Source organism: Stigmatopora nigra, chromosome 7 (genome assembly GCF_051989575.1).
Source record: "Stigmatopora nigra isolate UIUO_SnigA chromosome 7, RoL_Snig_1.1, whole genome shotgun sequence".
Taxonomy (NCBI): Eukaryota; Metazoa; Chordata; class Actinopteri; order Syngnathiformes; family Syngnathidae; genus Stigmatopora; species Stigmatopora nigra.
Genome location: NC_135514.1, coordinates 14,876,839 through 14,891,029, shown reverse-complemented (window position 1 = coordinate 14,891,029; position 14,191 = coordinate 14,876,839). Strand labels below are relative to the sequence as shown.

Here is a 14,191-nt window from a genome sequence, read left to right as displayed (position 1 = left end):
CGATCCTCGGACAAGAAGGACCGGCTTAATGCGCCGTTTATCAGTCAAGGCTCAGCTGACCAAATTAAGCAACCCGCATGCGAGTGGACCTTCAGCTACTAAGAGGATTAGACGCCGTTTACGTCTACAGGGACAGGTCGCAGGTCGGCGGGCGTGATACTGACGGAGGGAAGTGGTCGCCCTTTGAAGACTCCGCCCCCTAAAAAGGAAGCGGCGGCTTGGAATGACTTGGCTTTGGTTCGGTTTTTGTCGACAAAGGTTTGTGTTGGATTGTGGTTTTTGGTTTGCTTGCGTTGGAGAAAATAGGCACACGTTTCTGATGCTGTGTTGACATTGGCACCCTCTTGTGGGAATTTAATGCCACTGTTGGTAGGTTTAATTACTCATTTGATTTTTTGTTGTTGCTGTTTTTCGGGTTTTGGTGGCAGTCCTTGAATGCATCACAAGTGAAAATGCAATGGGAGGATATTGTTGACTTTGTCATTTTATGGCTGCTCTAAAAATATACAAAAATATATAAAAGTAACATTTTTATGGGTAATTTTTTATTTTAATGCAAAATGTCTTCAATTTGATATATTTAAAAATGTATATTTTCAATATTTAGTATATTTAAAATGCTTTTCTGAGGGTAAACAAACCCAAATGACAACTGACTCCAAATTTTCATATTTTTTGGGTTTAGAAAATTGCCCTTTTTCTGTTCATCTTTTTTCCAAAAAATAGAAAATGAATGTTTTTTTTAAAGATATGATGCATTACAGCCTATATTTTGGTGAGAAAGGTGCGAATAGCTTCATATCGGCTTGCGGAACGTATAAAACATGAATCCAAGATGGGAAATCAAATATCAATAATAACTTTTACTTAAATATTATATTTTTTGGTTGGCTCCTCACTAGGATCCCCACTAAGATGATACGCCATCATGACTTGCACATTCTGGAGTGTCTTTAAGTGGACTTTAAATGGGGTTTTGTGCACCTGCAGGTTCCTTTGGGTGAGACTATTTATTCGATATTACCATTTAAATGTTTTATAAAAAAATTGGGGGAATAATGAGGATACTTGGTGCATTTTAATGTTGCAGATTTGCCCGTACAATGCATTCCAGTTTCTACCAAGGCAAAAAAGCATAATGGAAAAAATCTCTCCTCCAAAACAACTCACAGGTAAGATCACTTCATTCATTAGGCTTGATGTTTGAATTTACAAAGAGTTAACAAATATAGAGCATTTGAAGAATACCAAAAACTACAGAGTGAATAGTATTGATTAAAAAATGCAAAAAATCAGATTAAATTCAAAGGTAAGGCAAAAAATTAAATAAGTGGACTAGGTGGAATAAGTGGAATAAGTGGAACAAGTGGAACAAGTGGAACAAGTGGAACAAGTGGAATAAGTGGAATAAGTGCAAAAAGTGCAAAAAGTGGAATAGGTGGAATAGTTGGAATAAGTGGAATAAGTGGAATAAGTGGAATAAGTGGAATAAGTGGAATAAGTGGAATGTGGAACAAGTGGAACAAGTGGAACAAGTGGAACAAGTGGAACAAGTGAAACAAGTGGAACAAGTGGAACAAGTGGAATAAGTGGAATAAGTGGAATAAGTGCAAAAAGTGGAATAGGTGGAATAGGTGGAATAGGTGGAATAAGTGGAATAAGTGGAATAAGTGGAATAAGTGGAATAAGTGGAATAAGTGGAATGTGGAACAAGTGGAATAAGTGGAATAAGTGGAACAAGTGGAATAAGTGGAATAAGTGGAACAAGTGGAATAAGTGGAATAATTGGAATATGTGGAATAAGTGGAATAGGTGGAATAAGTGGAATAAGTGGAATAAGTGGAATAAGTGGAATAAGTGGAATAAGTGGAATAAGTGGAATAAGTGGAACAAGTGGAACAAGTGGAACAAGTGGAATAAGTGGAACAAGTGGAATAAGTGGAATAATTGGAATAAGTGGAATAAGTGGAATAAGTGGAATGTGTAACAAATGGAATAAGTGGAATAAATGGAATAAAGGGATACGTGGAATAAGTGGAACAAGTGGAATAAGTGGAACAAGTGGAATAAGTGGAATAAGTGGAATAAGTGGAATAAGTTAGAATTTTTAAAATGCAAAGCAAGTCTTAAACACACCAGTATGTAAAATACATCCAAAATTTTGACTTAGCAGGCTGTGAAAGTAAGATGGCCGCCGCCATTCCGGGCTGCCCCGACCGAACGACGGCGCTCCAAAAGCGGCTGAGTAAGACGGAACAGGACATCCTTTCGTTGAGGACCAGGATCGCCTGCGAAAGAGCATCGTGGGAAAAGAAGTTTGCGGAACTGCGACGAAAACAAGAGGCCCTTCACAGTCAGGTATTACGCTAAATTAGGAACATTCATTTTTGAGGGGGTTTAACGAACGTAATCATCCAAAAACATGTCTTCAGGTCATCCTCGAGGCCGGATCACTGATCAGAGTCGGTCAAAAAGTGGACAATGGAGACTTATTTGGCGAATGTTCGGGTCAAGGTAAAACAGTAAAACATATGACCCAGAATTTTTACAAAAAAACTTTTACGAAAGTGATTAAAAAGTCTCACCATCTTTTCCAAATAGTTTTTGGTGAATTTCGGCGTCACGACGGAGGCTCGGACGGCTCACCTCGAGGCAGCGTACTTTGTTCGTCCCCGGCGCCGAGCTCTACGTCAGCCTCCTCTTCAGCTTCGAGGTACTAACGAAAATACATTTAGTAAGTAGAAAAATACTTTTAGATAAGAGATTCCAAAAAAAAAAGAAAAAAAAACGTCATTACCCATAGGAGTGGTCGCTCTCTGTCCATCCCCAATGTGGGTCCGCACCGGGTTTTCGTACCCCACTCCCCCATGGACCTCCAACTGGGCCACCGGGTTCGAATCATGCTGCCTTCGGGGCGCATCAGCACGGGTGTGGTTCGATTCCTGGGCCACCTGCAGGGGGAGTCAGAGCTCCATATCGGCGTGGAGCTCCAAACGGCCGATCACGGAATACGGGATGGATGCCACAAGGGAATTTTCTACTTTGACTGGTGAGGAAGCCTAAGTAGACATATTGAATCAATAAAAAAATATGATTATGATTATTATTTTTTCGTCATAATTATTTGTGTTTCTACCTTCTTTTGTGCAGCAAACCCGGTCATGGTGCCTTTGTGCCGTTCCACAAACTCCTGATGGCCTGGGAATGATATTATTAAGATCATTGGTGTCCAACTCGCGGTCCGGGGGCTACATCTGGACCCCTTCATTGTCTTATGTGTCATGGCGCCATTGCATCACGAAAATACAGACATTTTTAGTATTAAAATTACAGGAAAAAAATCTGGGAATGTTTTTGGATGGAATTTCATCAGTGTCTAATCTATGCGCATATAAGCCTTACCCTCGATTCAGTCAGAATTTTTTTGTTGCGACAAAAATGGCGTATATGCGAAAAATACGGTCAATTTTTAGTATTAAAACTACAGGAAAGAAAAATCTGGGAATGTTTTTGGATGAAATTTCGTCAGTGTATAATTTATGCACATATAAGCCTTACCCTTCATTCAGTGAGAATATTTTTTGCGACAAAAATGGCAAATATGCGAGAAAAAACGGTACATTTTTAGTATTAAAACTACAGGAAAAAAAATCTGGTAAGGTTTTTGGATGGAATTTGTCTAATTTATGCGCAAATAAGCCTTACCCTCGATTCAGTCAGATTTTTTTTTTGCGAAAAAAATGGCATATATGCGAGAAAATACAGCATTTTTTAGTATTAAAACTACAAGAAAAAAATCTGGGAATGTTTTTGGATACAATTTCGTCAGTCTCTAATTTATGCGCATATAAGCCGTACCCTCGATTCAGTCAGATTTTTTTTAGCTACAAAAAACAGCATAAATGCGTAAAATCATGAGTATATTGAATACTTCAAAAAATACACATGACTACATTGTTTCCCATTTATTTATCTGTACAAAAAAGTTTTCCAAGAATTGACCAAAAGATGGAAATGTGCCTTTACCAAACAGAATTGCATCAAAATCCACAACACGAGGATTTTTTGTGTTTTCACAATGGACTCGACGTCAAATCTCCGACTCATATTTAAAGAAATATTGCATTTTGCGCCCTCTGGTGGAGAATCTCCGCCGCTAATTTCTCGGCACTCATCACATGGGGGTACATGTCCATCACTGCATCCACCTGTTGAGGACTAAAAATAGCCTGCAGGTTTTTGCGCACTTCCTGTCGTCGTTGGGGGTCAAACTCCGCCCCCGAATGGGAGGAGCCAAACGAGGAGTGGGCGGGGCACGGGAGCGAATGGCATTTTTCTACCCGGTGCGATCCGTGGAAAGGATCCGACCAGTAGTTTGGTAAATATTGAGGCGCCGTGTTTAAAGGAGTTGGCATGCTACGGTTCTGGGTTCGATTCCGGGATGGACCGGCGGGGTCGTAGTTTCCGTGGCAACCGCGACATTGACCCGATCCGGCGCAAATATTCGAGTAAGGGCTTTCAAAAGAGCCTAAACCCGAATCCAAGTACTCGTGAGGGGTGGCGCAGTGGTAAAGTGTTGATCTGGTTGCGGGATTTGGACCTTCCCAGTAAATGATTTTGTTTTGGCTAGCTTGAGCGGGATGCGAAGCCCATTGGCGGTCAAATTGTTCGACTTCTTGGCGACGGGGGTGAGGCATGGACTGAGACGGTGGCAGTGAAGAGTGGGCGTTGGCTTTTGCGGGGGAAATTTGGGCTTTTTCTCGGAGTTCGTCAGCTAATGAGAGGGAGGACTGGTGGGCTCGCTCGGGGTGGTAGAACTTGCATTTCATGCCGTAAGTGCATCGTTTGTCTGAGAGGAGGAAAAAAAATAGAATCATGTTTAATGTAAGGTAAAAGTACTGTTTAATATCTAATTACTGTTTAATATATAAGTAAAGTTTAATATCTGAGTAAAGTTTAATATCTGAGTAAAGTTTAATATCTGAGTAAAGTTTAATATCTGAGTAAAGTTTAATATCTAAGGACTGTTTCATATCTAAGTACTGTTTAATATCTAAGTACTGTTTAATATCTAAGCCCTGTTTAATATCTAAGTACTTTTTTAATATCTAAGTACTGTTTACTATCCAAGTACTGTTTAAGAGCTAAGTACTGTTTAATATCTAAGTACTGTTTGCTATCTAAGTACTGTTTAATATCTAAGTACTGTTTAATATCTAAGTACTGTTTAATATCTAAGTACTGTTTAATATCTAAGTACTGTTTAATATCTAAGTACTGTTTAATATCTAAGTACTGTTTAATATCTAAGTACTGTTTAATATCTAAGTACTGTTTAATATCTATGTACTATTGAAACCAGCTCTCAAAATTATATTCATGAGAGAGAGAGAGTTTAATATCTAAATATCTACTGTTTTCAAAAGTACTTAGATATTTGACTGGCGACCAAAAGACCAGCGACCAAACGTCCGAGCACCGTCACATTTTAGTACTATTAAACCACTAGTTAGTTATTTGTTACTTTGTTATTAGAAGGCGAATTAGAACAAATAAAAATGTTTTTCCAATCTATTATCCTGTTTGTGGTGTTTTTTTTCAGAGGGTTGGAATCAATTAATTCCTTTTTACAAATTTTTACCGGAACGAATTAAGCTCGTATCTCCAAGTACCACTGTACTTCAAAAAAATAACATTTTGTACAACCAAATCTGCCAGACCTAAAAGTAGAATAACAAAGTCAAATTTCTTACCATAGGGACACAGCTGCTTATTTTGCTCTTTGGGTAGCGCTTTTATCCGTAAAAAGTTGTCAAGATTTGGACCATGGCGCCCCAAGGGGTCATCTGGGGGCATGAACCTGCTCCACAAAAACAAACCGATTAATTTCAGCCCTAAGACACTAAAGTGGCTACTTATGGGCTGCCAATGGCTTACTTGTCATTGACAAAGGAGTACATGAGGAGCCTCTCCTCGATACATTTCTTCCACTCGGCCCGTTCGCCCTGCAGGTCGCGGTAGGTATCGTTGGACACGATCACACCGTCCGTTTCGTACGCCAACTTGACGATGAAGCGGTCGTCGTAGCAAACCACCAGCTTGCCGCTCACTCGCCGGGACGGAGTGAAGACGATCACTTTCTGCTTTTCCAGTTCCGTCAAAATGTGTCTATCTGAAAATTGTAAACGACAAACGTTAACGTGTCGGAGTCTACTTTCAGACCGACCAAACCTACAAGAACTTTGCTACGACTTAATGTATATACTCGCATATAAGAAAAACATTATGACTGAATCCAGGGTGCGGCTTATATGCACATATATACATACACATACATATATATAGGCACATATATACATAAAACTATATAAGCACATATGTACATACATATATAAGCACATATATACATACATATATAAGCACATATATACATACATATATAAGCACATATATACATACACATATATAAGCACATATATAAGTACACATCCATAAATAAGCACATATATACATACACATACATATATAAGCACATATATAAATACACATATGTATAAGCACATATATACATACACATACATATATATAGGCACATATATACATAAGCACATATATACTTACCTATATAAGCACATATATACATACACATATATATATCAGCACATATATACATACACATACATATATAAGCACATATATACATACACATACATATATAAGCACATATATACATACACATACATATATATAGGCACATATATACATAAAACTATATAAGTACATATATACATACATATATAAGCACATATATACATACATATATAAGCACATATACACATACACATATATAAGCACATATATACATACATATATAAGCACATACATACATACATATATAGGCACATATATACATACACATACATATATAAGCACATATATACATACACATATATATATATAAGCACATATATACATACATACACATATATAAGCACATATATACATACATACACATATATAAGCACATATATACATACACATAGATGTACATGCATGCATATGATGTCATGATGCAATGGCATCGTGACGTCATGGGTCATTTATTTCAAAATAGAGACAAAATAAACATATAAAACTACATTTATTTTGACATCTATGAATGAAAATAACAAAAAAAAACTTATCTTCCATAAAACGTGAAAAAAAACTCACTTATGCCTATAACTGCTCACTAAGGGCGCCGCCGTCTTACCTAATTAAACGTGTTTTGATTGGCTAGACGCAAGTAGCCTTGGGAGATATGTTCTTAGCATTTACCATGATAGCACATCCCAATAGTTGTTAAGGCTGATCAAAGATCTGCCGGTCAATTGTTAAAATATCTGCCGTGATGTGTATCTCATGCTATTATTGCACCCAGAGACTCAGTGAACACTATACCACTATGGAAACATTTCCTGGTTCGTTAAATGCTTTTTTTTTTTTAAAGGAAATGATAGTACATTTACGATTAGGAAATATAGCAAAATTCTGCTTAGATTTTTTTTATACGGTAATTTCTCTAGCGTGTGTATGACTCAATCCATGACTCATTTAAGCTAAAATATGCTGTCCCCAGAAAATAATAATAATTTAAGAGATAAATTTTCATTGAGAATGCCAAGAAAGTAGATTATGTATTTAATTGAGGAACAAGGAACAAATGTACTTCCTCCTGCAACTCTCAAAAAACATTTTCTTCCTTGTTAACACACCTTGAATTTTAAAAAAAACTAAACTACTCCACCCTGGTTTTGTGGAATCAAAACATAACAAGGCCTTCATTGTATGCTTACTGAGAAATTCAAGTAGGCATGAAGATCTTGTACAAATACTGCATTATTTACATTCAAAGTGACCTAATCAGGTCAATTGGAGGTCAAATACTATAAAGATGGATAAAAGTATTGTATTTATGGGTTGTAATAAAAGTAAATGTATATATTTTTTAATAAAAATGCTAAGTGAATACAAAAGTACTGCATTGGCTTTTCAAATTAAGATTATTTTTGTACAAGCTAAATAATTTGTATTGTATTATGTGTTTGTCCACCATTTTTGTTTGAATATCCACTATTATATGGCTCTTATTTATTAGAAATTAGCATTTTTATGTTCCCATAAAACTATTTTTTTATTGGTTTTTAGCTAAACTTTGAAAAAAATGCAGCTTAAAAAACATTTTGTTGCGATTTTTTCCGTTTTTGGTGTAATTTTAGCCATTTTTGTTGTATTTTTTGCCGTTTTTGTTGCAATTTTTGCCGTTTTTGTTGCATTTTTTCCCTTTTTTGTTGCAATTTTTGCCGTTTTTGTTGCAATTTTCGCCGTTTTTGATGCAAATTTCCGCCATCTTTGCTCATGTCTGCCAATGTCCACTTAAAAAAAATCCCCCTTTTTCTAGGCCAGCTTATATAATATAATTTGGCACAATTTTATATTACGTTTCACATAACCTCAAATATTTTCTGATGACTCAAAAAAGGAAACTCATGTCAATCCTTTCACGATCATTTCCACGAAAACCGATGGCGCCGAACTTAATTACTCGGCACGATTAGAGCGATTTTATTGACCTCACCCTCGATGACTGCATCGGGTCGGCTTTGCCCTTTCCGCCAAGACGGAACAAACACCGTGATGTTTCTGTGTCCTCTTTGCCGGAAAAAGTCGACTGCCAGTTGAATTCCTTGGCATGAAAAAACTTCCTTGTTGCCGTGACTGTGAGAATGAGGACACAAAATAAAATATCATGAGTGCTAGACAGTCATTTCCGCTTTAGTCATACTTCAAAATGTGTAGAAATATACTGCATATATACAAACAACTCATTAAACGATGAATTTTGGACTTTTGGACACAATCCAGTAGTGGTGTGTTTTAGTCCTATCATGCTTTTTGTCCTACAGGTAAATATACATCTATGTCTAATCAAAAAACCTTAAAAAGTGTGATTTATGGTTGTATGTTAAGATTCTCTCGCTATGTTTGTCCAAACCGTGCAACGTAGAGAGTTGAATTTTTGTATGGTGGCCAGAAATGGCTGTCTAATCATAATAGATGAGTGATAAAATATGTAAACTCAATATTTTGGTTGTTAAATACCTATTATTCAAAAGAGATTTTTTTAAAAGGCGCAAAATTGTTCTCTCTAGAACAGAAATGGGCAAACTACGGCTCGTGGGCCACATACGGCTCGTTAGGCTTTTTAATCTGGCCCGCCGACGTGGTATTTTAACATATTGTTTATTTCTTTCCCCCAAGGTGGCGCCGTCATGCAGAAGCCAATGGCAGTAACTGTATCCACTCTTATTTGTTTTTTTTTGTGTTTTACAGTACCTCTATATTTTTATAAATGACATTTTAATATTTCTTAATACATTCCTTTATACTTCACTTTGTACTTTACACTTTAATGATGAGTGATGAGTATGTTAATACTTGAGTCCTTTTTCTCTATTTATGTTTCATATGTACTGTTAACGGATGCACTTTTTTATATGTATCCTATCTTGTGCTGACCCCGCCCATCTGTCACATTTTTAAAGTCAACCCCGGGCCCAAAAGTTTGGTTTTTCATTGACTGGTTACGTCATATTTTGCATTATTTGTACCGCTGTAAAAATACCAAACATGTCCCGAAAAAAATCAGACTGAAAGTCAAATTTTCAGTATCAGGACTTCCATTTTTCTTACCTCATGGCGACATTGCTGCCATCGATAACGATGGGCCTCAACTCAGACTGCGTACTCTTCTTACTCTGGAGTTGAGTCGCCATTCTAAATGCTTGCGCCCGACTCGAATCCTCCTGCGCGTTGGCGCTCCGTTCTTGCGAAGAACCCAACGCAACACCGCGACTCTGGACCAGCTCCTCCAACACCGAGTTGGTGTCCGTCCCTTGGCCTAGCTTGGACAACGCCGCATTGACCTCGACTGAGGAGTAACCCAGTTTTCGAAAGAAGTCCGCTTGAAGTTGGAATTCAGAGGTCTCTGGGGAAGCCGAGCTCCGATTGGACGGAAGCGAATCCATGCTGGGGGAAATCTGGAACTCTTTCCAGGACTGGAAAAAACGGGTAACATCTACCATGGACTGAATGGCTTGCCTAGAGAAAGAAAATACAAGCTTTTTTAGGCGGTCATATGTGCTAAGTATGCTAGAAAAGTCTGAGTTTCATTCATTTTAATGAACATATATATATGTAAATATGTAAAATTGTAGTTGAGGGCTAATTTCAATCTTTAGTCCCTTGTGTATGTAGAATTATGTTCATCTAACTGCCAGGCTTTAACGTGATTGGCCAATAGGTTCAGAGATAGGGAGTTTAGGTATGCTAATTGCTTTTGATTTCCAGGTATGAAGAGAGAAAGTGCTTTGGCTAATTTAGCACTGTTTTTTTTTAAAGGGAACTACACAGTCACCTCTAGAGCCAGCCCTTGTTGATATATTGGATTTTTTTGGTAGAAAATCTTGCAGTGGAGGAGGAGCATTTTGTTGGAAGATTTTGTCAACTAAAGTGGCATCTGCATATTTAACATTATTTTGAAGGTGCAGAGAAGTAGCTTTGGCTAATTTAGCACTGTTTTTGAAGGGAACTACACAGTCACCTCAAGAGCCAGCCCTTGTTGATATATTGGATTTTTTTGGTACAAAATATTGCAGTGGAGGAGGAGCTTTGTGTTGGAAGATTTTGTAAACTAAAGTAGCATCTGTATATTTGACAGTATTTTGAAGGTGCAGAGAAGTAGCTTTGGCTAATTTAGCACTGTTTTTGAAGGGAACTACACAGTCACCTCTAGAGCCAGCCCTTGTTGACAAGTTGGAATTTTTGGTAGAAAATTTTGGCGTGGAGGAGGAGCTTTGTGTCGGAAGATTTTGTCAAAGTAGCATCTGCATATTTAACATTATTTTGAAGGTGCAGAGTAGTAGTTTTGGCTAAGTTATCACTGTTCTTTAAGGGAACTACACAGTCACCTCTGGAGCCAGCCCTTGTTGACAAGTTGGCATTTTTTTGTTCAAAAATCAAAAATCTTGCAGTGGAGGAGGAGCTTTGTAACAGAAGATTTTGTAAACTAAGGTGGCATCTGCATATTTAACATTATTGTGAAGGTCATTTGGCTAATTTAGCATTCTTTTTTAAAGGGAACTACACAGTCACCTCTAGAGCCAGCCCTTGTTGACAAGTTGGAATTTCTTTTCTACAAAAATCATGCAGTGGAGGAGGAGCTTTTTGTTGGGATATTTTGTAAACTAGGTAATCTGCATATTTAACAGTATTATTCCAGTTCAGGCATTTATATATATTTTTTAATATCTGCCAATGGTGTTGCGATGGTCACATGCACTAAGACGCTAGAACAGTCAACGATGATTTGGATCTCATCTCACCTTGCAAATGTCACTACATTCTTTTGGCTGTGTTTGACAATACTTTATGTAGCAGACGCCCAACACGCTAAGAATGTGAAGAATGCGCAAAAGTCCTGCAAGCTCAACTCATACATTACTACCCTTAACAGCTTTGAATTGCAGCGATAAGCAAAAGGAGCCCCATTTGAAGGCATTTTGTGTAAACAACAATAAACATGACAAAGTAAGAAGAGAAGCTGGCGGTGCAGCCTCGGGCGGATTATAGTGGCGGTAGTTTAAATAATAACGACACAAAATGACAGGAAGAGCCACTTTGTCCTCAAAATTGTCCGTCCCACTGCAAATATAATATCGGTCTGAAATGGCCTTTTTTTTATAAGCCCACTCAAGGTGGCGCCGTACTCGTTTCCACTCAAAAAACGAAGAAAACTTACCTTGTTAGAGGAGTCTTTGCCTTACTTGCGTCCTTGACTGTCTGAAGTCAAAGTACAGTAAAGTTGGAGTGAACAACGCCTAACTCCTCCCACTTTTCTTCCCTGCAGATGTAGGCATGTTTAGCCCAAGAAAAATTTGCATAATACGCCAGTATGTGCGTGCGGGTGTGTTTACGAGGTAATATTTGAAAGAGCAAGGAAACACACCTTTTGTCTGTTTTACATGCTCATACCTGTCTATGTTTTTCCTGTATTTTCTCGCATATAAGCCGTATTTGTACCTAAAAAAATGACAACTGAATCAAGGGTACGGCTTATATGCGCACAAGACTTACAGTTTTGTTATACTAATTTTTACCAGTAGAAGTGGATTAATGGACATTTAATATTGGTTGGTTATTTTCAGTTTTGCACTAAGAAAACAACCATTACTGGATGAATTACTAATTTCCTTATGATATTATATATCAAATCCAGGTTTGAATACCTGTGGGGAGTTTGCATGTTCTCACTGGGCCTGTGTGGGTTTTCTCTGGGTACTCTGGTTTCCTCCCACATTCCAAATACATGCATGGTAGGCTGATTGGACACCCTAAATTGCCCCTAGGTATGAGTATGAGCATGAATGGTCATTTTTCTCCTTGTGCCTTGCGATTGGTTGGCCACCGATTAAGGGTGCCCCCCAATATCTGGCCTGAAGTCATCTAGGATAGGCTCCAGCACCCCCCACAACCCCAGTGAGGATAAAGGAGTTCTGAAAATAAAAAAAATGTGAATTAGAGGGCAATTTATACTCGAGAAATTGTAAAATTCAAGTATTAAGGGCCGTATAACAACTTTTATACAGGATTTTTCTTAAAGTACTTGTTTTGTAAAACCACCCTTTTCACTATATATAAATATAGTGCATCAGTAAGCAATGTGCCCAGAATCTTAAATTTAGAGCATATTTATTGGGCACCTCGTCCACTTTGGAGAACATTTTAGACCTTTAAGTGCGTACTATATGAGTAAATATTGGCCACGTTGCATTTGTATGTTGTGTTTTTGTTAATCGCTGGATAAGGAGTATTGCAATCATTTATTTTGATGAATAAAAATGACTGAATATATTTTAGGGCTGCAGAAGTTGACTTTTTAAGTAAAGCAGTATTTTATCAATTAATTAGTCGGCAAACAACCATAAAGTTATTTATCAAATAGTTCAAGGATATGTAAAATAAAAATACAAGTGTTCAATCCCATTTGTTGTGGTGGACAAGATTTTACCTTCAAAATAAAATTCCAAAGTATCTATTTTCATATTCTACAGAATTCTACTTTGACAAAAGCCTTACGTTAGACTTATTTCTATTATGTAAAGTACAATTGATACAGGTCAGGCCAGTGGATGTAAATAAAAATAAGAAATATGTATGCCTATTTCTTTTAATGCGGAACACTCCAACCTATTATCAGAAAAGCGGAATTATTTTTCGAGGCCGTTTTTTCGACCACGAGAACTGGAACGACCGTGACCGCAATTGAAGTGGCACGCCGGGCAAGAAAAATGCACCCACCCGGTAAGCGTCCAAGGTCAGGTAGAATTTTAAATTTTAACCTAAAATGTAGTACAAACGCAATACGTACCGACGGATTGGACTTGTTTCAGACTTTGGGTTGACTTTATACTTCTTAGTGAGCCGCCGCAGGTGTTATAAACGGTCAATTATGCTGCGTCTTCTTTAGCTCAATTTACTACTGGGCTGCTAGCTAGGCGACATTTTGTAGTTAGCGAGCTAGCAGCAACTCCGTGTGGGGACTCGACAATGTGACTATAATTCTGCTAGTTTCGCTACATAAATGTTTCGTTTATTAACATTCACAAATGTCGAGTTTGCTTAAACGTTAAAAGTTTATCTAACATACCTTATTTACAGGCGGCCCATTGAGTTTGGACTTGGCGACCATTGTTCTTCACGTCAAGATAAACGCACACTTTCTAACAAGTAAGTAACATTAATTTGATTGTATGGTAATGTTTTATATGATGGTTGATTGTATTTCATAACAGAAGCTGGCTCTGCTCTTTCACAGTGTTCACAAGATGTCTCAGGTAGACAGTGTAATACTCACCATTGCCACCAGAGGGCACTTTATTTTCCCAAATCAATAAAAACAATTTATCAAACCATTACAAGGCCACTTTTTAATTAAACGAGTAATCGAAGCAGCAAAATTCAATTAAAGATTCCCCTAACCAAATCACTCTATCTCACCAATTCATTGTTGCAAGCCTAAAATATATTATAATTAAAATAAAATTGAATAACCACCTCTTTCTTTATCATTTCCTAAACATACTGCATTGTT

At 37.5% G+C, this 14,191-nt stretch overlaps 2 protein-coding genes across 5 annotated transcripts; one reads left to right on the top strand and one right to left on the bottom strand.

Moving 5' to 3' along the window:
• Positions 1 to 112: 112 nt before the first annotated feature.
• LOC144199300 (uncharacterized) lies at positions 113 to 4,069 on the top strand. Of its 3 annotated transcripts, none has more exons than XM_077720828.1 (8): positions 113 to 258; positions 903 to 1,000; positions 1,091 to 1,172; positions 2,174 to 2,358; positions 2,433 to 2,514; positions 2,602 to 2,713; positions 2,804 to 3,049; positions 3,151 to 4,069. In XM_077720828.1, exons 2-8 carry the CDS (start codon positions 929 to 931, stop codon positions 3,206 to 3,208), a joined length of 837 nt encoding a protein of 278 aa, XP_077576954.1. In that variant the 5' UTR covers positions 113 to 258; positions 903 to 928; the 3' UTR covers positions 3,209 to 4,069. The 3 variants fall into 3 exon arrangements, with proteins under 3 accessions (XP_077576954.1, XP_077576952.1, XP_077576953.1); XM_077720826.1 differs by having other exon boundaries at positions 2,171 to 2,358; XM_077720827.1 differs by having other exon boundaries at positions 128 to 369; positions 2,171 to 2,358.
• An 8-nt stretch (positions 4,070 to 4,077) lies between these two features.
• On the bottom strand, positions 4,078 to 13,918 carry zc3h12aa (zinc finger CCCH-type containing 12Aa). Of its 2 annotated transcripts, none has more exons than XM_077720825.1 (6): positions 13,748 to 13,918; positions 9,733 to 10,140; positions 8,618 to 8,757; positions 5,938 to 6,172; positions 5,754 to 5,860; positions 4,078 to 4,849 (listed from the first exon to the last, which is right to left on the bottom strand). In XM_077720825.1, exons 2-6 carry the CDS (start codon positions 10,122 to 10,124, stop codon positions 4,110 to 4,112), a joined length of 1,614 nt encoding a protein of 537 aa, XP_077576951.1. In that variant the 5' UTR covers positions 10,125 to 10,140; positions 13,748 to 13,918; the 3' UTR covers positions 4,078 to 4,109. The 2 variants fall into 2 exon arrangements, with proteins under 2 accessions (XP_077576951.1, XP_077576950.1); XM_077720824.1 differs by lacking the exon at positions 13,748 to 13,918 and adding an exon at positions 13,469 to 13,588.
• Between the last annotated feature and the right edge of the window lie 273 nt (positions 13,919 to 14,191).